General features: G+C 40.9%; 1 protein-coding gene across 3 annotated transcripts in view; it reads left to right on the top strand.

Moving 5' to 3' along the window:
* Nucleotides 1-5,993, top strand: part of UBXN2B (UBX domain protein 2B) — a 34,771-nt gene extending 28,778 nt beyond the window's left edge. For 2 of the 3 annotated variants that reach the window (XM_032759723.2, XM_032759725.2), the window contains 3 exons: nt 2,835-2,894; nt 4,271-4,432; nt 5,718-5,993. In XM_032759723.2, coding sequence (XP_032615614.1) covers nt 2,835-2,894; nt 4,271-4,432; nt 5,718-5,880 — 385 coding nt within the window. In that variant the 3' untranslated portion in view covers nt 5,881-5,993. The remainder of the gene's footprint in view (nt 1-2,834; nt 2,895-4,270; nt 4,433-5,717) is intronic. The other variant, XM_032759724.2, reaches the window with a different exon arrangement.
* The last annotated feature ends 17,691 nt before the right edge of the window (nt 5,994-23,684 follow it).

Below are 23,684 nucleotides of genomic sequence, written 5' to 3'. Positions count from 1 at the left end.
AAGAGTGTTGCAGAGAAAACAACTATGTCCCCCAGTCAGGTGCTCGGTGCCCATGAAACTAGGGACTAGATACTAGAACATTCCATCATAGAAGAAATAAATGCCTCCACCACCTTAGTAACCAGAAGAGCTACAGAGTTTCCACTTTGCAGTGCTTACTTCCGCCAAACAAGTGTATGTTTGTTTGCTTGGTGGAAGGGTAGAATCATGAAATCCTAGCTGCAAGAGTCTGAGAGATGGAGTCTTTAGAATTTTCAGCTTCTAATAGAAGGAGATAGCATGAAGATGTGAGCCTATGTGTACACAAACCCAAATGTTGAATAAGCAAATATCATATATTCTAAAGTGAAGAATTACATAGAACATTTTATATTAAAGATTTACATTAAGAAATATATTAAAAGCTTAATAGTTAACCTTCATTTAGAAAGTAACTTTCTAAAATGGCTTGGTTCTCAAGAGTTCAAGACAATTATTTACTGAGCAGGAAATAAAAAGAAGCAAGTAAAACAAATGAAAATAATCTATTGTCTTCCATAGATGGCAGTCTGATTACACACAGAATGTTACACAGATGGGAACTGAATCTTTTCATGTGATATACAATTATGGTGCAAACCAAAATGCCGTAAAAATGTTACATAGTACCCTCACATAATAGAAGAAAGCAAACCACAGATATAAAACTGCAAATTTGCAATGGTAGAACAAACTGTATTATTGAATAAAAATTAGCTTGTTGAGCTAGAGTAGTGCCTAACAAGTAAAAGACCTACAAAATCACAGTCATTTTTAATAGGGAGGACTAGCGAATAGGCATTCTTGGCAGGCTTTTGAGCTGGCGTGTGTAATGATAAAAATCATGATTTGAAGCTGATCTTTGCAGAAGAAACAGTCACTGCCTGTTTGTCCTACTGTTCTCTTCAAAAGATTGTGCTTGCCACTCTCACTCACCTGAGATTTGACTTCATCTGGGGCCCTAGACCCTGAGGGCTCTCTTTAAAACTTCAAAGCCTTACCTTATCTCAGCTCTTCAACAGCTGTGGCCTGACTGGATTGTCAGCCCCTTGAGACTCAGTACTTCTGGGGACAGTCTCAGCTGTGCTGAGCAGGCAGTGCTGTGCCTTGCCAGTCTCACAGGCCTGAGCTGCTTTCCTAAACCCCCTCCTCGACCCCTGCCCCTCACTCTCAGCAAATTTCTTTGCTTCCAGCTTCATTGAGAAAATAGAACCTGATGGGAATTCACATTCTTATTATGTTTCCCACCAGCCTTCAAGCTGGTCATTTCCATCCTCTTCTCCCTCCATAAGTTTGAAGAAGAGGGTGTTTCTCCTCCTGTCTGAGGGAATTACAACCTACATCCTTTCCTGCCATTTGCCTACAAACCTTGTTGTACCAATTAATTTCTCTTTTCTTTCTTAAAAAATTTTCTTTTTAATGTAAAAGTTTTACTATGGCTCGAACAATTGAATGATACGGAGAAAGTTTTAAATAGCAAACAGATGTGATTTTGACAGCTAAATATTAGAATTAACATAACTTGCCTGGGCACAGTGGCTCATACCTGTAATCCCAGCACTTTGGGAGGCCGAGGCAGGCAGATGACGTGAGATCAGGAATTAAAGACCAGCCTGGCCAACATGGCAAAACCCTATCTCTACTAAAAATACAAAAAATACAAAAAAAAAAAAAAAAATAGCCGCATGTGGTGACAGGCACCTGTAATCCCAACTACTTGGGAGGCTGAGGCAGGAGAATCACTTGAACTCAGGAGGCAGAGGTTGCAGTGAGCTGAAATCACACCACTGCACTCTAGCCTGGGCAACAGAGCCACACTGCATCCCAGAAACATAAATAAATAAAGTAAATTAATTAACATAACTTTTTAGACTGGTTTTTTAATACCACACTACCAGCTTGTCCAGCTATCTATCTGTGTGGTTCTGAGCATGTCTTTTAGTCTCTCTGTGACTCGGTTTCTTTTAGATAAAATGATATGGTTGGCCTAAATTATGTTGAAAGTCCATCCATTCCAGTTCTCAAATGTTACTATTCCATATACAATAGTTTCATTGTCACATACACACATTTTCTTACCTAGCTTCCCCATCCTGTATTTTCTGTTTTGAGAAAAAGCATACCTGGTCAGAATCTGCCTTAAACAGAAAGCAGTAGATTACAAAAATAACAGGGAGGCAACTTGGTGTGTGGAAAGAGCCCAAGATAAACCTCAGCTCTCTCACTTACCAATAGGAATATTGGGGGTAACTTTTTTTTTTCCAGAGTTGTTGTTAGGATAATTATAATGCTAATAGCCAACTTTTAGTAGTATCAACTATATAAAAGCACCATTTGAAGTGCTTATGTGTCCTAATTAATTTAATCTTTACAACACTGCTGCTGTTGTCTCTCAGGCACAATAAGGGTAAGTGACTTGCCTGGTGTCACAGAGTAAGTGCAGAGTTGGGATTGAAACCAGGTAATCCAGCTCTGGGAACCATGCTGTTAACACTGCTTCCCAGGCTGATGTAAATGAAATAATGCATGTGGCAGAGGTGGTAATGGTGGTAGTGACGATGATAATGTGTATACCTGGTTATCAGTGAGGCAGAGGTAAAGAGGACCTTTGCATTCAGTGTCTCATGTCTTTTCTCTTGGATTTTCATCCCCCTCCCTTGTATAAGAAATGCTGGACTGTTGGCACAGTAAACCAGATTGGCAGTGCAATTACTTGGCCCTCAATTCCAAATTGAAAAGAAATTCCTTAATATCTGATCATTTATTGTAAGTCATAATTTTAACCTTACGTATATTTTTATGTATCCTCAAATCAGTTCTAAAATTAGCATCAGGAAATGGCTAAAGAAGGAGAAAGTGTCAGCAGTTAGTACCAGGTAATTTTATCACTTTACTGTGTACTCTGAGAGAGAAACTTTTTGAATGGGAGTAAGAGTCATGATGATTTAGATTGGACTAAAGCCCAGATGCTCATAGAACTTTTATACTAGTAATATGTAGATACATGTGTGTCTTTCTTCCAGAAGAAAATAATCTATAGGAAACCATCTAAATCTCAGTGTTCAAGAGAAAAAACTTCAAGGCTATCAAAAATTCCTTGAGATGACTGAGAAAATTGAGCTAAATTTATTTTAATTATTTAACCAAAAGAGCACTCCTCTATTTTTGGCATTCACTTTTGGCATATACTGGCTGATCATCCTGCTAGTGTTAGAAGGGGCTAAGACAGCAATGCTAGGGGGTCACTAGTAACCAATTTCAAATGGTAAGATGTTCTATCAAGCTTCATTATGAATTTATTGTCATGTAATAACATTTTATTCCTCACTAGTACTTAGAAGTTATTTCTCTTTTGCAAAGCAGTGCTTGAATCAGATATTTTTAAGTAATATTAACCAAGTTTAAATTAAATGAATTTAGTGCTGATAATATGTACACAATAGCTGGCACCCACTGAAACACTGTGTTCTAGACACAATATTAAGGACTTACTGGTATAATATACCTTCATAACATAGTATTATTCCCTCACTTTATAAATGATAGAACTGGGATTCAAAATGATTGATGTACTTACTCAACTTTACACAATTGACATAGCTGGGATGTGAAACCATGTCTGCCTGTGCTCTTAGTGATTCTTTGACACACTTAGAGTTGCTCATATTTCTAAATAAAACTGGTTTGCTAAACAGTGATGAAGTTGCAGACAGTTAAATGAGGAAAGGATGCAAAGTTAGGCCTGTTTTTTTTTTTTTTTTTTTTTTTTTTTTGAGACGGAGTCTCGCTGTCGCCCAGGCTGGAGTGCAGTGGCGTGATTTTGGCTCACTGCAAGCTCTGCCTCCCGGGTTCACGCCATTCTCCTGCCTCAGCCTCCCGAGTAACTGGGACTACAGGCACCCGCCACCGTGCCCAGCTAATTTTTTGGTTTTTTTTTTTTTTTTAGTAGAGACGGGGTTTCACCGTGGTCTCGATCTCCTGACCTCGTGATCCACCCGCCTCGGCCTCCCAAAGTGCTCGGATTACAGGCGTGAGCCACCACGCCCGGCCAAATTTAGGCTTTTAAAAGAGATTAGATAAACCAAGTAAGAATCATAGGATCCAAAATAACTTTAATATAATGAAAGAGGTTGAAAGAACTATAGGAGACTCAAATGAAGCCATGTTCTAAGTGTGTATCTGCTGTCTTCAGTTTGTCATATATTTTACATATTCAGATTTGTGTTCTAATTCTTTAATTCTTCTTTTTTAGCCTTACACCTGAAATAGTCAGTACCCCTTCCTCTCCAGAAGAGGAGGATAAATCAATACTTAATGCAGTTGTTCTTATTGATGATTCAGTGCCAACAACAAAAATTCAAATCAGGTTAGCAGATGGGAGTCGTTTGATACAAAGATTCAATAGTACACACAGGTAAGCCTCTTTACCAACAGTGTCCTGTTTACTGTTACATACACTGGATTGCTTATCTAAGTAAAACTGTATGTGACTTGAGTAATGAAGAATATGATATTCTTTAGGTTTACTTTTGAAGTAAGTTTTTGAGAGAAGAAACATTTTTAAAAGGACAATAGCTGTGTATAAGAAATGAAATATGTGGTATTTAAACAGTCTCTATAAACTATCCAAATTCTAATGTGATCTCAGATATCACACAAAAATAAATTAAGAACTATAGTTTTACGTTTTTACTAAAACTATATGAAGTAGAATCAGATTTAATTTAACATAGTAAAACCTTGTGGGGACTTTATTCATTTAAATATTTGTGATAATTTTGATTGGGATTAATTTTCTGTATAGCAAATACTTCATAATATAAATGTGTATTGTAAATCAAGTTTAATTGAACTTTTGTCAAGAACTTCAGATAGTTTTAAATGTTTCTTTAATATTGATTTGTACATCAACATTTGATTTGTCCATTGAAGTAAGACTCTAAGAGATGTATTTATGATTTTGGTTGAATTACTATGTTTATGTGAGAGTAATTTTTTAAAATTATTCCTATGATAACACATTTCATAGTTTTAGACTCACCTTGTCACAGGCCAATCATAGTTACCTTTTTCTGGGTCATATGCTGCTAACATATTTTATACTCCAAAAAAAGTACGACCTGCACTTTTTTTTTTTTTTGGAGACAGAGTCTTACTCTGTCTCCCAGGCTGGAGTGCAGTGGCGGGATCTCAGCCCACTACAAACTCCGACTTCCAAATTCAAGCAATTCTCATACCTCAACCTCCTGAGTAGCTGGAATTACAGGCAGCCACCACCATGCCCAGCTAATTTGTTCTGGTTTTAGTAGAGACAGGGTTTTCACCGTGTTAGCCAGGCTAGTGTTGAAGTGATCCGCCCACCTCTGCCTCCCAAAGTGCTGGAATTACAGGCGTGAGCCACCGTGCCCAGCTGGACCTGCACTTTTAAAATAACAACATTAGTACACTTACTTTATGCATAACTTACCTGGAGATTGTTGCCATTTTACAGGAAAAGTAAATGTTAAGTAGACACTAAAGTTATTTTACCTTTTAACTGAAGCCTGAGATAAATCCTTTAATTGAAATACTATATATTAAAGAAAGTTATAACACCTTTATATAAAGATTAAAATTTTGTGATTTTTATTATGATTCAGTTTTAAGTTTACATGAAAATAATGATTTTTTATATTACAAATTATTTTTATCTTCTTCAGGATCCTGGATGTCCGGAACTTTATTGTACAGTCTCGTCCTGAATTTGCAGCTCTTGACTTTATTCTTGTGACTTCATTTCCGAATAAAGAGCTAACAGATGAAAGCCTGACACTGCTAGAAGCAGATATTCTTAACACTGTGTTACTCCAGCAACTAAAATAATATTGTTCCTGTCCATGCAGTAGCATGTGGGAATAGATGATGTGCCATATTAATAAGGACAATACTTCAGCATTAAAAACAACCAAATTATTTTTATTATTTTTACAGATAAATTTTGGTTTTATTGTTATTCTGTCTTCCAATCTGAATATAGACAAATTTGGATTAGGAATAGACCTTGAGATAAGTATGTTTGAGTTTTTAGTTGAAGGACTGGCTTATGTTGATAGTTTTTGGATTTCTAGGCAAATCAGTTTGTTATATGCTTAGCGTTAATGTAACATTTGTTTGCAGAAAAAAATGAACAAAACCCCTTTTTGATAAATGCATTTGGTAAAATTTGCACTAAAGTTTCTTGATGCAGCATTGACCAACAGCCGTTAAGAAATCTTTTGATCAAATAAGTTGAAAATTTGTCTATAATATATACTGAAACGTGTCTTACTTTGATTTTGAAATTGATCATACAATAATTATTTCTCCTATTAAGATTTTACACATCCTTTTTACTTACTGATTTAGATATATTACTACTATCAGAAACTACAGTTTTGCCTTGTATTTCACAGAATTATGACTGTTGTGAACTTAAACAGAAACACATAAAGGTCAGCAATTTTTTTTTTTTTTTTTTTTTGATATGGAGTTTTGCTCTTGTTGCCCAGGCTGGAGTGCAATGGCATAATTTCTGCTCACCACAACCTCTGCCTCCCAGGTTCAAAAGATTCTCCTGCCTCAGCCTCCCGAGTAGCTGGGATTACAGGCATGTGCCACCACGCCTGGCTAATTTTTGTATTTTTAGTAGAGACGGCATTTCTCCATGTTGATCAGGCTAGTCTCGAACTCCCAACTTCAGGTGATCCACCCACCTCAGCCTCCCAAAGTGCTGGGATTACAGGCATTAGCCACCACACCCGGCCTAAAGGTCAGCAGTTCTTAAGAAGATATGGTAAACAGCAACAACATTTTAAAATCAAGTAATTACAGTTCCTCCCAGAGCTTGCATTGATCACATTCATTTATTCATTCAACACATTTTTCTAGGAAACTCACTGTATACACTAAATACTCTTCTATGTGCTCAACCTAGAATGTCTTCTCCAGAACAAGACTAGTGTAGAAATACAGGAATGTAAATTCTGTCGGACAGACTAGATCTAAAGAATTACCAGCATAAGTGTTTGCATTTCTGCTGAAGCCAGAAGCTTTTCCTTCTTCCCGGACACCATTTCATCCTTAGTTATCACTTCTGGTTAGTTTTCCATTGCCACCATAACAAGTTACAAAATGTGGCTTAAAATAGCACAAATTTATTATCTTCACAATTCTATAGGTTAGGAGTTTCGCGGTGCTAAGATCAATTTGTTGGCAGGGTTGCATTCCTTTAGGAGGCTCTACAGGAGAATCATTTCCTTGTCATTCCACCTTCTAGAGGACATCCTCATTCCTTGGCTTGTGGCCTCCTTCTTCCATCTTAAAAACCAGCGCTGTTTCATCTCTATGACCCTTCTGTTACCACATATCTCTGACACCAGCGTGGAGAGGTTCTCTGCAGGACTCATGATTAAATTAGGCCCACTGGATAATCTCGGCTTATCTCCCCGTCTTGAAATCCATAGTAACCTTAATTACATCTGCAAAATCTGTTTTACCATCTAAGGTTACATACAGGTTTGGAGATTAGGACATTAACATTTTACATGGAACATTATTCTTGCCTACTACAGTTCCCACCCACCCCCCGCTCCACCCGTGTTAAAGATTCAGATTCATCACAAGTAAATTTGCGTCACTCATAGGTGCTCAAAAGTCACAACCCATAATTACAGCATCAACTCTAAATCCAAAATCTTATCTGAGTCTCACCAACTCAAAAGTCTCAAATCTCACATTAAAGCCATCTAAATTAAGTTTGGGAGAGGATGTGTGTGATTTCTGGGGCATAATTCCATCTGTGCACTTGTGAACCTAGAAAACAAGTTATCTGTTCCCAAGTATGATGGCATGACAGGCAGACAATAATAGTTATACACATTCCTGTTCAAAAAGCAGAAATTGGGATGAAAAAAGGAGCCATTAGCACCAATCAATTTACAAAACCAGCCAGGCACCCTCCTTTAAGTTTCAAGGCCTGGGAGTAATCTTCAGCTCACTGCTGTTCTCTGAGCTTGTTGACTGTCTCAGAGTCATCTTTACTTTTTCACAGAAGGTAGCACACGCTTGCAGCTATCAGTTTATCAGTTTGTTTCTTCTTTTATATTCTCTAGAGCTTTCTGTTAAAAATGGTGGTGCTTCTGCTGCTATCACGTTGTCAAGAAACTTGTGGGTCTCTTACATATGTCACCGGGATGCACTCATTTAGATAGGAGGCTCCTCACATATCTTTCCTGGAAAATCCTGTCTCTGTTTTTGGCTTTTTCTGAAATAGCTGAGAGGATTTATGATTCACACCCTTAATATCTTCAAAGAGTCTTGTGTGTGACCTGATATTCAGACCTTTTGATGTTTCTGAAGTATTAGCTAAAGGTTATACAGCCATATCTTCATCAGTTTCTCTAGAGAAGGCTGTCCTGACAGTGAATCTTAGTTTTAGTGGCTTTTGCCATTTGAATAGGCCACGAATTTCCCAAATCATCAAGTCCTGGTTTCTTTATATTTAACAGTTCTTCTCTCAATTTATCTACCTCCTTCCACATTTTACTGTAATCAGCAAGAAGACAGCAGGCTGTACCTTCCACAGCTCGCTTGGAAATATCCTCAGCTAAATATTGAAATCATCACTTAAAAGTTCTGCTTTACACAAAACTGCAGGACACAATTCAGCTTAGCTTTTTGCCATTATGTAACAAGGACTCCTTTCCTCCACTTTTCCAATAATATATTCCTCATTTTTTACCAACAGTCTATTCATGATGATTTAGATATTCTATGGCAATCGAGGTATTCTCTATTCTCCTTTCTTCAAGGCCGCCCTAGCATTAACATTCCATATTTCTACTAACAGTCTGTTTAAGGCAATTTAGCTTCTTTTCTGGCATGCTCCTCAGAATTCTTCCAGCCTCTACCTACTGCCCAATTCCAGAGCCGCTTTTCCACTTTTAGGGATTTGTTACAGCAGCACCCCAAGTACCTAGAAAAGTCTTTTATGCCTGCTTCTCTGCCAGATGACTTGAATATCCTACTAGATTTGAAATTCACCTTTCTCCAAGGTCACTGTTTATTTCAAAGAGGTGAATTTACCTGTGCTAGGGTTTTCACACTGGGAGTGCTTCCAGAACTACCACAGGATGAAAGTGGTGAGCCCGTCACTGCAGAGAAGTTTTCTCAGTGCCATAATATAGAGGAATTCTCAAGCCCTACACCTTTTCACTTACTGAAAACAACTCGGGTAATGTATAACAGCCAGCCCCATTTCAAAAAGATTACCAGGGGTAAAACAACTTTTTCATGGGTCAAAATCATCTTCCGAAGAAAATGAATTCTTAAAAGAATTGAACATTGTAAATCAAAGGGCATTGTCCTGTTTTGGATTAACAAAACAGGAAAAATAACCAATCCTTGTAAAAGTATTTGAAATTTTCTTGTTTTTATCAGTTGAGTGCCTATAGATGCACACGCAAAAACAACTGCCATTTTTGTATATAATAGTCTTCCAAGATAGAGATTTACATTAGGAGAGAATTAAACATCCAGGAGGGATAAACAGTATTTCATGTGTGCTATGTAGTGTTTTGCTTCATTGAGAGTCATTTTCATGAATTATTTTTACTACTACAGTCATCTTAAATTTATAATCATCTCAAAAAAGATGTCACAATGAACAGACAACCATCTGTGAGGTCAGTCATTTTGCATGATGTATGTAATCAAAAAGTTTGAAATGTCTGCTTACTAATAAAGAATGTTTTCACTGAAACTTACTGGAAAGGTTTTTCAAATTTTCTTTGATTTGTAGTTTTGAGTGCCTGAATAGATTGTTTTAACATGAATAATATTTCCTGTGGTTTAATTTCCCTTGGTGCACCTTTGTCAGGGACAGAGAAGGAACTGGTTGTAGCAGTATTATCTGAATATCCTGTTACTCTTTCTGTTTTTATTCTAGCCAAATAAAAAGGTTCAGGTGCTGCTTTTTTGCCACAATGTATTTCTGAAAACCTTGTCACAACTTTGAAAGGAAAGTAAATCTTGGGACCCCAGAATCACTAAGCTAAAGGGAAAAGTCAAGCTGGGGACTGCTTAGCACAAACCTGCCTCCCATTCATTCTATTCAGTTATCTCTATTCACTGAGATAAAGGCCTATCTGATTGCCTCCTTTGGAAAGGCTAATCAGAAACTCAGAAGAATGCGACTATTTGTATCTTATCTACCTGTGCCCTGGATGTCCTCTCCCACACTTCGAGTTGTCCTGCCTTTCCATATTGATCCAATGTCCATCTTACATATATTGATTGATGTCTTATGTCTCCCTAAAGTGTATAAAACCAAGCTGTGCCCCGACCGCCTTGGGCTCATGTCATCAGGACCTCCTGAGGCTGTGTCACACTTGCGCATCCTTAACTTTGGCAAAATAAACTTCCTAAATTGAGACCTGTCTCAGGTATTTGGGGTTCATGCAACGTATGTTGTTAAAAAGTGCATCATATTGAAGCGGCCTTGTCTGGGGCGACCCCTAAGGTTCGTCTCACAGCCACAGAGATCAAAAATGCAGACACACAGAGTGAGATTAAGAGCTGAAGTTTAATAGGCAAAAGAAAGAGAATAGCTCTGCTACCAAGAGGGGTCCTGGAAAAATTGGTTGCTGATCCGCAGTGAAATGCAGAGGGTTTTATAGATGAGCTAGTGGGGAGGTAGTGTCTGATGTACATAGGGTGCAAAAAGCCAGTTAGGAAAAGGTGTGCCATCTGCATAGGGTGTAAATCTCTGGCAGCCCCCACCCCAATCTTTTATTATGCAGGTGGGTTCTCTGCCTGAGCTTCTCCCTGTTGCTCATTTCTTACTGTACACATGCTAACAAAAAAGGGAAGATGGAGTTTCCATGATGGACATGTCTGGCCCCCAGGTAACCCTTTTCTATTGGCGCAGCTGCAGGCATCCTCCCGTGCAAGCTTCCAGCTTCCTTACCTATGTTTGCAGCTCTATCTTTCAGGCTGCTCTTCGTTAGAAAAGAAATGATTTCTAGGGCTGCTTTTTGTTAAAAGGGAAGTTCTGCTGAGGACTCTTTTGCCTTCACTATCTGCCTAGATAATTTATTTCTATATCCTGTATTAGTGTTTGCCCCTTAAGAGTGTCCCTGATCAATGATGTGAATATATATGTGACCAATATTGTCATAAAAGCTAATAATTTCTATAATCCTCTGTAAAGTTTTTAATTGAAGTATCTTTTAACTCAAATAGTTTATAAAAAGAGTCCTAGTACACATGTGTAACCATGTATATGTATGTGAAAGGGTGACTCTGTAGGCTCAGACTCAGACCACGCCACACCGGTTGCAGTCAAGAGATCTTTATTGGAGGAGTCCGAGGGAGAGCCGAAGCGGAAGAAGAAAGAGAGCGAGGGCTCTGCAGCCTCCGTCTTTTATGTCTAGGGACGTTACGTGGGGGTCGCTGGTTGGCTGAGGGGCTGGGTCTAGGCTGAGGCGGGAAGGCGTGACCTCTGATTGGCTCCTTTTGGCCGGACTGTGTTGGGGAGGAAGAACCCAGAACCAGCGCCATTAGGGTGCTCTTGTTACCTAACATTCCTCCCTTTTTTGTTTTTTAAGAAGTGGGGAAGTGAGCGTCGCTGTTGGTCTGGCTACTTCCTGCTGAACGGGGGCGTCGTGGGGAAGGGATATTGGAGGACTGTAGGGGCAGAGCAACAGCAGGAGGCTAAAGAAGACGGCGCTGAAGGTGAACACTTCCCGGGGTGTGAAGTCTAAAATGTCCCTTGTAAGTAGAGGTCATCTATGGACGTGAGCCATCCGTATGGCAGGGAAGGATCTGCTATGAGCCACGTATCTTCTTGGAAGGCCTGGAGGAAATCTAAGAAATTACAGGTCCTGGAGGCGGAGGCCATAGGTACGGGAGTCCTGGTAGTCTTCCTCGGTCGCTAGGAGTTGGTAGTGCCTAATGAGAAGCTGGTTAAAAGTCTGGTTAGATAAGGAGGAGATTCGTTGTTGTATGAACTTTACTAGGCAAGGGAGGAGAATACACAAGGCCGCTATGCCTAAGAGGGGTCCGAGAAACGGTAGGACCCAAGCTAAAAGAGGCATTTTTAGAGTGTCCCAGGAGAAGGAACGAGAATCTGAGATGCGTTGTCTGATCTCAGAAGCCTTGTCCTGTATACGCTGGGCAGCATCTCGCACTATCCCTGACTGATTAGTGTAAAAACAACACTTTTCCCCTAAGAAGATGCAGAGTCCTCCTTTCTCAGCAGTGAGGAGGTCTAGGCCTCCGCGGTTTTGGAGAGTCACTGCTGCTAAAGAGTCTATTTGAGATTGTAAAGTAAGGATAGATTTTGTTATTTCTTGTAAACTGTCTGAGAAATCTTTTGAGAGGGTGTGGTAGTAGGATAATGACGTGGACAAGCCGCCTATGCCAGTCCCTGTGGCAGTGGCTATTTCTAATCCTGTAAGTAGGGGTATTAGTTGCACGGCTCTTCGCTGACGGACTTGAGCTTTGAGGGGTACTGATAAGGTCTGATTCCCTGGGGCAATGTCAATGTGGGGGCTTAGAAAGACTAAGGTGCAGGTGCCTGTCCAGTTAGTGGGGAGGCAGATATAGGTTGACATTCCACATAAGAAGAATATGCCTTGGCTGGGTAGACAGAACTCGTTATGTATGTTAAAAAGGTGTGTGAGTTTGTTGTTTTCATTCTCCCATACTCCTAGAGTACTTGCTAAGGTGGCTCCAGTGAGCGGCTGGAAAGGGGTGTTGGGAGTAAACTGAGTGGCTCCCTGTGTTTTATTTTCCCATTGGAGGAAAAAACGTTTTGTATCTACTAGGAGCCATTCGAGAGAGCGATTGAAAGAGGGGATGAGAAGGCACTCACTAGTGGTGGGGGCGCTGCTGCAGGGAGTCCAGGGGTGAATAGTCATGCAGGGAGTATGTCTGCCATTACAGAACCCGGACTGTTTGTTGAGTAGGGAGGAGGTGATGATTTTGGGGGGCCCAGAGAAGCGGACAGGCTGGTTGAATGGAGCTGTTTGGGTGACTTGAAAGCTAGCATGATCCATTGGGGCTTGAAGTTGTAAGGTGTAATTACAACCTTAGGTGGTAGGTGCCCTAGAGGCAGGCCAGATGACAGGTTGCATTGTATGCATAAAGGGGCTTGGCAAGTTAAAATAGTATTTGTGGTTACAGGGCCGTGTATGGGCTTTTTATTGTTTGTGTAACGGGTGATGTTGGAAATGTAAGAAAGCAAAAGTTGGGTTGCACGTCCTGCCCTGGTATTTTTGGTCGTATCAGAGATGGGGAAGTCGGCTAATGACTGCATGTTTAGAATTTGGAAAGGGTCTTTTCCTTCATAATGAGGGTGGTAGGTCAAGTTGGTGAAGACCTAGTTTTTTGCGGGAATGGGAGTGGCAACATAGCCAGAGGTTGATAGAGAGATACACAGCCAACAGTCATTTGCCAGGGAAGGATTGGACTGGTTTAACAGAGTGTGAGTTAAGTTGAGAGCCTTGTAGAGGTAATTAGGAGCTAGTGGAAGGGGAGAGGTGGTTGTGTGAGGTGTTGAAGGAAGTAGGAGGGACACATAGGCAAAGAGTAAAAAGGAAGGTAAAGAGGGTGCTCTGGAAAACGAGACCATTTTATCCAGTCTGAGTTCTCTCACCTATGTTTTTTGGAGGAAGTGGTCGTTCCTCAGGATTAGTGGTAGGAGCCTTTTAGTCTGGGATGTTTCTTTCTGAAATAGGAGGTGCAAGTCCTCTAATTGTTCACAGGTGTCTTGGGATTCCTGAGCTGATGATCCCTGACTATGGGAGGGCCAGAGGTGGAGACAGTGCCCCAATACCCCTGCAGAACCGAGAAAGTAGCTCCAGTATTAAGGAGGAAAATGACGAGACGCTCATCCACTGTAAGAGGCACCCTGGGCTCCTGCATGGTGATGGTGTGTGTCGGGGAAGAGGTCCCAGGGCCCCGTCAGTCGTAGGCCGCTAACCCAATGAGATCGGCTTCAGGACGGGGGTCTGGCCCAGCTCCCCTGAGGGAGCTGGGGCAGTCGGTCGCCCAGTAGCCGGATTGTTGGCACTTGGGGCACGGTCTTTTGGGTGGCCTGGGATTAGGACACTCACAAGCCCAATGACCTTCGTTCCCACATTTAAAGCAGGGTCCAGGGGGTTGGCGGTGAGTGGTAGACATAGAGGCATGGCATCTGATAGGCTGGGTTGAGGCCTTGAAGGCCTGAGCCAACATCTGGCACTTCTGCCTCCTTGCCTGCTCGTCACAGTTGTGGTAGACTTTGAATGTGGTGGCGAGGATCTCGGTCTGCGGGGTAAAGGGACCTCTGTCTAGCTTTTTTAGTTTGGCCCGAATGTCTGGGAAGCTTTGTGCGAAGAAATGGGACATGAGAAGTTGCCTGCCGTCGGGGGCTTCGGGGTCTATGTTGGTGTATTGTTGGAGTGTCTGTGTAAGGCAGGCGAGGAAGGCGGACGGGTTTTCATGTTTTTCCTGAATGATTTCGTGAAGTTTTTCAAAATTGACTGCCTTTTGGGCTGCCTTGCAGAGACCTGTTATTAAACAGGTGGCGAAGTGGTCTCGGGCCAAGACGCCGTTCTGGGAGTTATAGTCCCAGCCAGGGTCGTGTTCGGGGACTGCCTGCGCCCTGATGGGTAGGGCTGGGGTTGTTTGGTGAACCTGATCTGCATAAGTACGGGCCCGCTCCTAGACCGGTTTGCGCTTCCTGAGAAGGAGGGGGTTAGAGAAATTCTGATGTAAGAGGTGGAGTTAGAAGTGTATGAGCCTAAGCGTTGACAAGACAGTCACAGAGAAGGGAACATGGACAGGAACAATATATTTTGTTCGTGTAACTTCTGTAAGAGGGGCGACGACGGAAAGGTGTGATGTGGAACGAGAGGTGGGAGGGCTGAGCAGCGGAGGGGAGGGAGCTGGAGGGGTTGTGGAGGAAGGGGAAAGGAGAGAGAGGTTGGGGGAAGTGGTAAAGGGCGGTGCTGCCGCTGGCTGGGTGGCAGCAGGAGGGTGGGGCTGAGGGTGGTGATATGGAGTTAAGATTGGGGGAAGGTGAGGGCAGCGATACGAAGTTGAGGGTTATACAGGGCTGTGGGCATAAGGGATCTCTTCCCATTCTCCTGTTCGTTCACAATATTTAGAGGCCCATAAATGGGTCATTTATTTTGGTTAAGGGGTTGTGAATTTGATTAAGCATTTAGGTTTGAGGTCGGCGGCAAGGCCTAGGGTAGCCAGATTGTCTAGAAGGCATTTTAGGGGAGAGTCGGCCGGCAGGGATGTGGAGCCTCCGATAGTGGGCAGTGATGGCTAAGAGGGCGTCCCCTAATTAGCCGAACACTGTAACCAGGTTCAGAGCCTTCAGTTGGTTGTCACCAAGGCGAAGGGACTGAAGGGCCAACAGGATGGCCGAGGGACCGTGAGCCACCTGGTACCAGGATTTTGTATGTAGCCAACAGTATGGTGCGGGGCGGAGGCTCAGGCCAGAGGGGCTAGGAGGAGAGGGAGAAAACTCCGTTCCCTGCGGGTCAAGGAGGGGAAGCGAATGATAGGGGCCTACAACTGCCGTAGGGGCATCGGGCGAAATGTGTTTGTGGAGGTTCTGAGTCACGGCACCAATGAAAGGGTGACTCTGTAGGCTCAGACTCAGACCACACCACACCGGTTGCAGTCAAGAGATCTTTATTGGAGGAGTCCGAGGGAGAGCTGAAGCGGAAGAAGAAAGAGAGCGAGGGCTCTGCAGCCTCCGTCTTTTATGTCTAGGGACGTTACGTGGGGGTCGCTGGTTGGCTGAGGGGCTGGGTCTAGGCTGAGGCGGGAAGGCGTGACCTCTGATTGGCTCCTTTTGGCCGGCCTGTGTTGGGGAGGAAGAACCCGGAACCAGAGCCATTAGGGTGCTCTTGTTACCTAACATTATGTATGTGTGTGTTATAGCACATGAAAATAGCACGTGTGTCCTAAAACTAATAACTAGCTCTAATCCACTTAGCTTAACAGTTTTGCCTCTTTGGAATTTGTAGCTATGACCTGGGGATCTGTGCAGGGGAAAATGCTCTTTTAGAAAGTTTGAACTTGGTGATTCATTTTCCTTTAGATAAATGTTTCTTTATTAAGGGAGGAGACCACCCCTCATATTGTCTTATGCCCAATTTCTGCCTCCAAAGAAAGAAGAAGTAAAAACTAAAAGGCAGAAATGAAATCCACAGGCAGACAGCCCAGCACCGCGCCCTGGGCCTGGTTAAAGATCGACCCCTGACCTAACTGGTTATGTTATCTATAGATTCCAGACACTGTATGGAAAAGCATTGTGAAAATCTCTGTCCTGTTCTGTTCCATTCTGATTAGAGGTGCATGCAGCCCCCAGTCAGGTACCCCCTGCTTGCTCAATCCATCACGACCCTCTCACGCGGACCTCCTTAGAGTTGTAAGCCCTTAAAAGGAACAGGAATTGCTCATTCGGGGAGCTCGGTTTTTGGAGACATGAGTCTTGCCAGCAAAGCTCCTGTCTGAATAAAGCCCTTCCTTCCTTAACTCGGTGTCTGAGGGGTTTTGTCTGTGGCTTGCCCTGCTACAATATAAAGCAGAGACATTCAGAATCATCCTCGGCAATGGCTACCTTAAAATTTCCTTTGAATCCTATAGTTTGATTTCATGTGGCTTCACTGGCACAATTCCAAGTGCACATACTCAAAGGAAAGCCACAGGGAAAGAGAATGCTGATAAACCACTGTTTTGTTGATTGTATCACAACACTTCTTGCTTTCTTTAGGGGGCGTAACAGTTAACTAACTTATTAGCATGGACTTAAAGACTTCACACATAATTAGCAATACAATGTTTTCTGATGGCTTATTGTTGAATTAAGGTGTGTATGATAATTAGGAAACATTAAAAGAGGACTAAGAAAGGTTTTTTCTCACAAGATTCTCTTTACTGTCCTTTACCTCCTTCAGTTTATACTGGCTTGGAAATAGTGTTTAAAATGGCTCACAATGGCCGGGCACGGTGCCTCAAGCCTGTAATCCCAGCACTTTGGGAGGCCGAGGCGGGCGGATCACGAGGTCAGGAGATCGAGGCCATCCTGGCTAACACGGTGAAACCCCGTCTCTACTAAAAATACAAAAAATTAGCCGGGCATGTTGGCGGGCGCCTGTAGTCCCAGCTACTCGGGAGGCTGAGCCAAGAGAATGGCGTGAACCCGGGAGGCGCAGCTTGCAGTGAGCCGAGATCGCGCCACTGCACTCCAGCCTGGGTGACAGAGCAAGACTCCGTCTCAAAAAAAAAAAAAAAAGTGGCTCACAATTAGTGTCAATATTGGAGCCAGTGCCTTTTCTCACTTTAACATTGGAGATAGAAGAATATTTAAAATGAGTTCATGTCCTTTCTGTTTTATGCCTTTGTATTGATTTTTGGTTTGTGTTTTCCTTACATAGTGTACCTTTCAATGTACTTTTTAGAACATTCTTAATTATAAAAGGTCTTTCCTCATAGTTTCTGTATTTAACATCTTCCCTTTATTCTTCAGTTTTATCTTTGTGGGAAAGGCTTGTTTAACAGATTTTATCATTTTTATCAGGAATGGTAGAAACTATAATGTTTAGTTTTCTATAAGTATCTATGTTGATTAAAAAGTAGCAACTATAAATACTACAGATATTCAGGGCATCAGTAGACTTGAAAGTGAAAGCATGAACTAGTTGATACAAGTGGAGGTCCTGCTTGCCCTAGCCTGGAATTTGTGACTGTATGTGGGCTTTTGAGAAAGAAGGTAGTAGGATGAAGTTATATCTTGTAGAAAGAAATGTTCATCCTTTCCACAAACTGATAACAGGTTCAACATTCCAGGGGATGAGGTGGTCGTTTTCATTAATACAGTAAAATTACATGCAAATACCATGTTTAAACATGTATTTATAAAATACGTAATATTGAGGCTAGGAGGGATTTCTTTTCCCCTTTGAAAACCTATTATAGGCCAGGCACAGTGGCTCATGCCTGTAATCCCAGCACTTTGGGAGGGCGAGGCGGGCAGATCACGAGGTCAGGAGCTTGAGACCATCCTGACTAACATGGTGAAACCCCGTCTCTTCTAAAAATACAAAAAATTAGCCGGGTGTGGTTGCAGGCACCTGTAGTCCCAGCTGCTCGGGATGCTGAGGCAGGAGGATGGCCTGAACCCGGGAGGCGGAGCTTGCAGTGAGCCGAGATTGGGCCACTGCACTCCAGCCTGGTCGACAGAGTGAGACTCCATTTCAAAAAAAAAAAAAAAGGAAAACCTATCGTAAGTATTTGTAACGTAAGTAGATGTTAGTGTCTAGAATATGGTGTACATTGGTGTTCTATGGCAACCCAAACTAATCTGACTTTGTTTAATATTAAGCATGTGTATGGTACTTTTGCAATAAAGAGTACATGACTTTTGGAGGTTTTTATGTTTTGTTTTTGTTTTTCTGTTTGAGATGGAGTCTTGCTCTGTTGCTCAGGCTGGAGTGCAGTGGCACGATCTTGGCTCACTGCAAACTTGGCCTTCTGGGTTCAAGCGATTCTTCTGCCTCAGCCTCCCAAGTAGCTGGAATTACAAGCGTGCACCACCATGCCCTTCTAATTTTTTTTGGATTTTAGTAGAGAAGGGTTTTCACCATGTTGGCCAGGCTGGTCTTGAACTCCTGACCTCAAGTGATCCACCCACCTTAGCCTCCCAAAGTGCTGGGATTACACGTGTGAGCCACTGTGCCCAGCCAGGAGTATGTAACTTAGAGATGACTACTTGGACTTACCACTTATTGAGGGCCTACCAAGAACACAGTCCTGTATTTGCAGGCAGCACATTACTTAGGGTAAATAACACTCTCTTACAGTTTGTCCTTCTGACCTCAGCTTAATAAATGTAATTTCTTCAGAAAGGCCTTCCCTGATGCCTCAATCTAAAGCCATCTCTTTTCTCTCTCAGTTACTTTTTACACTATTTACCGTAGCATTAGCAATACCTGATATTTTCTTGTTAACTTGTTTGACTAACATGCTCCTTTCCCATTCCTCTAGATTCTCCACTGTGTGTCCCTATAGCCCAGAATAATATCTTACATACAGAAGTCACTCGGTAAATGGTTAATTAGTAATAAATCTGTGAATGAAGAATAGAACCCTCTGGACCTTGAGAAAATATATACATTAATGTTTTTTAAACGAGAGAACAGTACCAACGAAGTTGATGCTGGTGATAGAAAAATGTATGTTGACTGGGCACAGTGGCTCACGCCTGTAATCCCAGCAGTTTGGGAGGCCGAGGCAGGAGGATTGCTTGAGGCCAGGAGTTCAAGACCAGCCTAGGCAACATAGCAGAACCCTGTCTCTACAAAATATTTTTAAAAGCTAGCAGGGTGTGGTGACACATGCCTACAGTTCCAGCTATTCAGGAGGCTGGGGTGGCCGAGGATCACTTGAACCCAGGAGGTTGAGTCTGCAGTGCCATGTTCATGCCACTGCACTCCATCCTGAGTGACAGAGCAAGGCCCTGTCTTAAAAAACTTTGTATATATGTATATATACATATATATGTATATATACATATACATATATACATATACATATATATGTATATACTATATATATATACACACACACATATAAAATATAATATATATGTTTTGATTGAGTTTTAAAGGGAGGAAAAAGGCATTTTAGAAGGGATGTTGGTTCATTTCTGGGTGTTGGTAATATCTATATAGCTTTAAGTGAAGTGTCCTTGGCAGTTCCCCATGGTAGAACGGGGAAGAAAAAGCCAAAGGAATGCCCATATAAGAACTCACAATGTGTGAAATACCTACGATGTTCTTAATTCCAGTAGTAGTAACTGCTGTGATTCTAGTCTGGAGGCTTTGAATGTAATATCTCATCATCATTTATTTGTTACCTGACTACTGACACCCAAAAAATGTGAAAGAGGACTTAATGAGATTCTAAATCTATGTAATAATTTTTTAAATAAAAAACTGCAGAAAATAAGATGATACTAGAGGCTTTAGTTATGTGGCACTCATGCCTCTGAAATCAAACAAGTTCAAGTAGCTGTTGACTTTGGCTACGCACTCAGTTTGGCTGAACTTATAAAGAAAATTCTCACTTGTCATTATATATTGTTTTTGTTCTCTAAATTAACTCACTTACACAATCTTTCGCGCAAGCAAAGGCAGTAGAAATGACCTGGACTTACAGATTTCCAAACAACCTTTATAAACAGACAAGGGTATCTGTAAACATGCCTGAGTTTCAATGTTCTTTTTGGAATTATTTTTCAGAAAAAACAAATGATATTATAAATTCCTCTTAATTTGGATAGTTCTTGAAAGTACCCTTTTATGCGTGTTAAAATATTCAACCAGTAATTACTTAATTTCCATAGGTTTTTATTACATATTATAAATAAAAATCTTAAGTATATTTGACATTAAAAATGGCACTAAAATTTACAAGAGATCAGGAGTTCTCTATATTTAGTTCTTAAAATGAGAAATTACTTTTAACATAGGGCTGTACCCACGCATCTCAATCGTTTTGTTTTAGATGTAATGAAAATAGCAAAAAGAAGTCTTGATGGGTTTCCAGGTCATGTTCATGCCACAGTGAGTGCATGGCATATATTAACGTGATCCCACCTTCTTAGATGCAAAGGATCACTGGATAACTCACAAACTCTTTTTTTTCCTTCTCTAAATTAGTTTTAAATTAGGAGGGGCTACCTTAATTTAATCTATTAGTGAAAATAATAACATTATAAAAGATGTTTGCATTTCTAAAAGTTTTTAAATTTATGACAAGTTATTATGTTATACCTGCAAACAGATCCCCTAATTCCACTTTTTACCACTTTTGATGGTTCACCAATCAAAGCTAAGATTTTACTTAGATAATTGCATTTAAGCATATGCAAAAACATGTTTATTTCCTCATTATTCTTCCTGCTGTAAGCAAGTTGGTATTTACTTTTACTCATTGTAAATATGCCAAAATATTTAAAAAATCTTCATACTATATGTAAATAGGGTAGGGTAGTGGTGGCGGTTTTTTGTTTTATTCATATACTTCTAAATCTCCAACCAACTTTCAATAAACTTTCATAAACTTTCCATAAAGTTTCAAACACTCCATAAACTTTCACTTCCATTCCTCTTGGGTTCTTTTTTCTCATTGTTCTCCATATACTTCTAAATATTACTTCCAAAACTTTCTGACTCACTGGGAACTTTCCTTGGAACACTGAGTTCCCCTGACAGTAACATGTCAGGAGAAGTACCAAGTGTGAATGGAATCTTGCCAGTGGCAGGGCAGAGGTGGGGCACCATCAGCTCTAACAAGGCTAACTAGAGGATTGGAAGAGCAAAGCCCTGTAACACAGACAGCTTTCATCAGGAATATCTTTACATATAAGATAACATTGGTATTGGTGCCAATTCAACTGCAAAATAAAATAGTTGTTTATCGATGATTCTCTATCGAGTCCCTTTAAGGGCAATCTGAATGACTTAACTACAAAAATCAGTTTACATTCAACACTTGGGGTCATCTAATTTGTAAATGGAGATATATCTATAAATACCAACAATGTAAAATCCTATATAGACATAAATCCTGAAATCTCTCTACTATGTCAGCACTTGTGTTTGTAAAGCTCTTCGCTCGTATACAAAACTCATTATTTCAAAAATATGGCTTCCACGAGAACCCTCGGAGATCAGCAGAATAATTCTTATCCCCATTATTTTCATGGGTAAAAGTTGAGTGACATGAAGAATCACATCGTGAGTAGAGATGAAGTCAGTATCTCCTTCTGGTTGGCATGGTTCAGTTTCCATTGTCCTACAGTTTTGGGTAACAAACATTGTCCTTATTTCTTAATAGTAATTAGCAGTGTAGGTACAGAGATATTGACATATTCATTTTATAGATTATTATAAAGGATTAAGTAGTTTTCTAAAGGATATTCAGAAAATATGGTGAGTATTCAGCATATTAAGTAATTTTCTGAAGGCCATTCAGCAAATGTAATTTTTGGCCTCACTGCCAAAAGCATCCTCAGATGAAATATTAATGTACGAAGATTTGGTAGTTTGGGTTCTGTTTAAGTTTCTTGTGTGGAGTGTTCTAATGTGTTTAATGTTTTGATATATTTTCCTTGAATGTTTGCTGTTTTTGTTTTGTTTTTCAAACCTATCATAGAAACTTTATTATATCAAAAATGATGTGGCAGAAAAAGCAGAATATTTGAAAGGCACTGGCGCTAATTCTATAAGAATATTATGTTTTTCTTTAACTGGAGATAGGAATATCAAATTCTTTTCTTCTTACATTGATCTAGTGCAAGAATCTGGTATTCCTGTTCAACTGTAAGCCAGAAAAGAATAGACTACATCAGGTATCACTGGTTGGCAGCAATTAGAATATCAAGAGTACTATTGTTTATTACATTTTCACCTATTTGACAAAGTGACTTGGATCTGATACAACAACCCAGGCTGTAAGACAAGGAACTGTGTGGTTTCCACCTACTGATATGTATGTATGGGCGAGGAGCCACGTCAGGTAACAGTGAGTGATGAACTATGTTTTTTCCCCCCCAACATGTCATTATCTGGCAATAAATACTTAAGGTCATAGAGCCTGTTAATCTTTACAAAATCAAGGTGCTACTTGTGGTAAAACAAAATCTTATACAGTAGTTACCTTCTGACAAGTTAACATCAGGTCATCAGGGTATGGGAATTTGGTTACTTCTTGTTGTCTCCACCAGGGGGTGTATAGATCCTGGGAAAGAATCCATGCCAGTATCTTTCCCTTAGCTGCGTTAATAAAATGAAGGGAGAGGATCAAAGTTACCTGTTCAAATAAGAATTAGAAATTACCCAGACATCAGTATCATGTAGCCACAGTTTCTGTGATCTCCTGCAGTATAGATGAGGAATATTTGGCTGAATATGATTGGCATTTTCAGAAATGTAATATAGCTAATGTCAAAGCATAAAAATATTGAGGGTGTCAGTGTAGTAGGCCTTGGGTTCTTTTTTTTTTCTTTTTCTTCAGACAGAGTCTCTCTCTGTCGCCCAGGCTGGAGTGCAGTGGTGCCATCTCGGCTCACTGCAACCTTCGCCTCCCTGGTTCAAGTGATTCTCCTGCCTCAATCTCCTGAATAGCTGGGATTACAGGCACGCGCCACCATGCCTGGCTAATTTTTGTATTTTTGGTAGAGACGGGGTTTCACCATGTTGGTCAGGCGGGTTTCGAACTCCTGATTTTGTGATCCTCCCGCCTCGGCCTCCCAAAGTGCTGGGATTACAGGCATGAGCCACCGCACCCGGCTGACCTTGGGTTTTTTTTTAGGGTCGTGTTGCCCGTCAGATATTTACCAGATGTCCATCACTTGAGTGTATTGCTCACTGACCATGCTCCCTGGACAGCATTTAAAATGCCCCACTGAGTGCTCCCCTGACTTCTCAATAACGCATTCTTTATTTAAATGCACTACCAGAAAATTTAGTCTTTTTCCTTTTTTTTTTTTTTAAACCCATTCCATATTTCCTTCTGTTTTCCTTGGCTAAATTCTGATTTATCAGATTTGAATTCCTAGCTCTTTTCTACCTTTGCAG

Source organism: Hylobates moloch, unplaced genomic scaffold (assembly GCF_009828535.3).
Source record: "Hylobates moloch isolate HMO894 unplaced genomic scaffold, HMol_V3 SCAFFOLD_9, whole genome shotgun sequence".
Classification (NCBI taxonomy): Eukaryota; Metazoa; Chordata; class Mammalia; order Primates; family Hylobatidae; genus Hylobates; species Hylobates moloch.
This window is presented reverse-complemented; position numbering and strand designations above follow the sequence as displayed.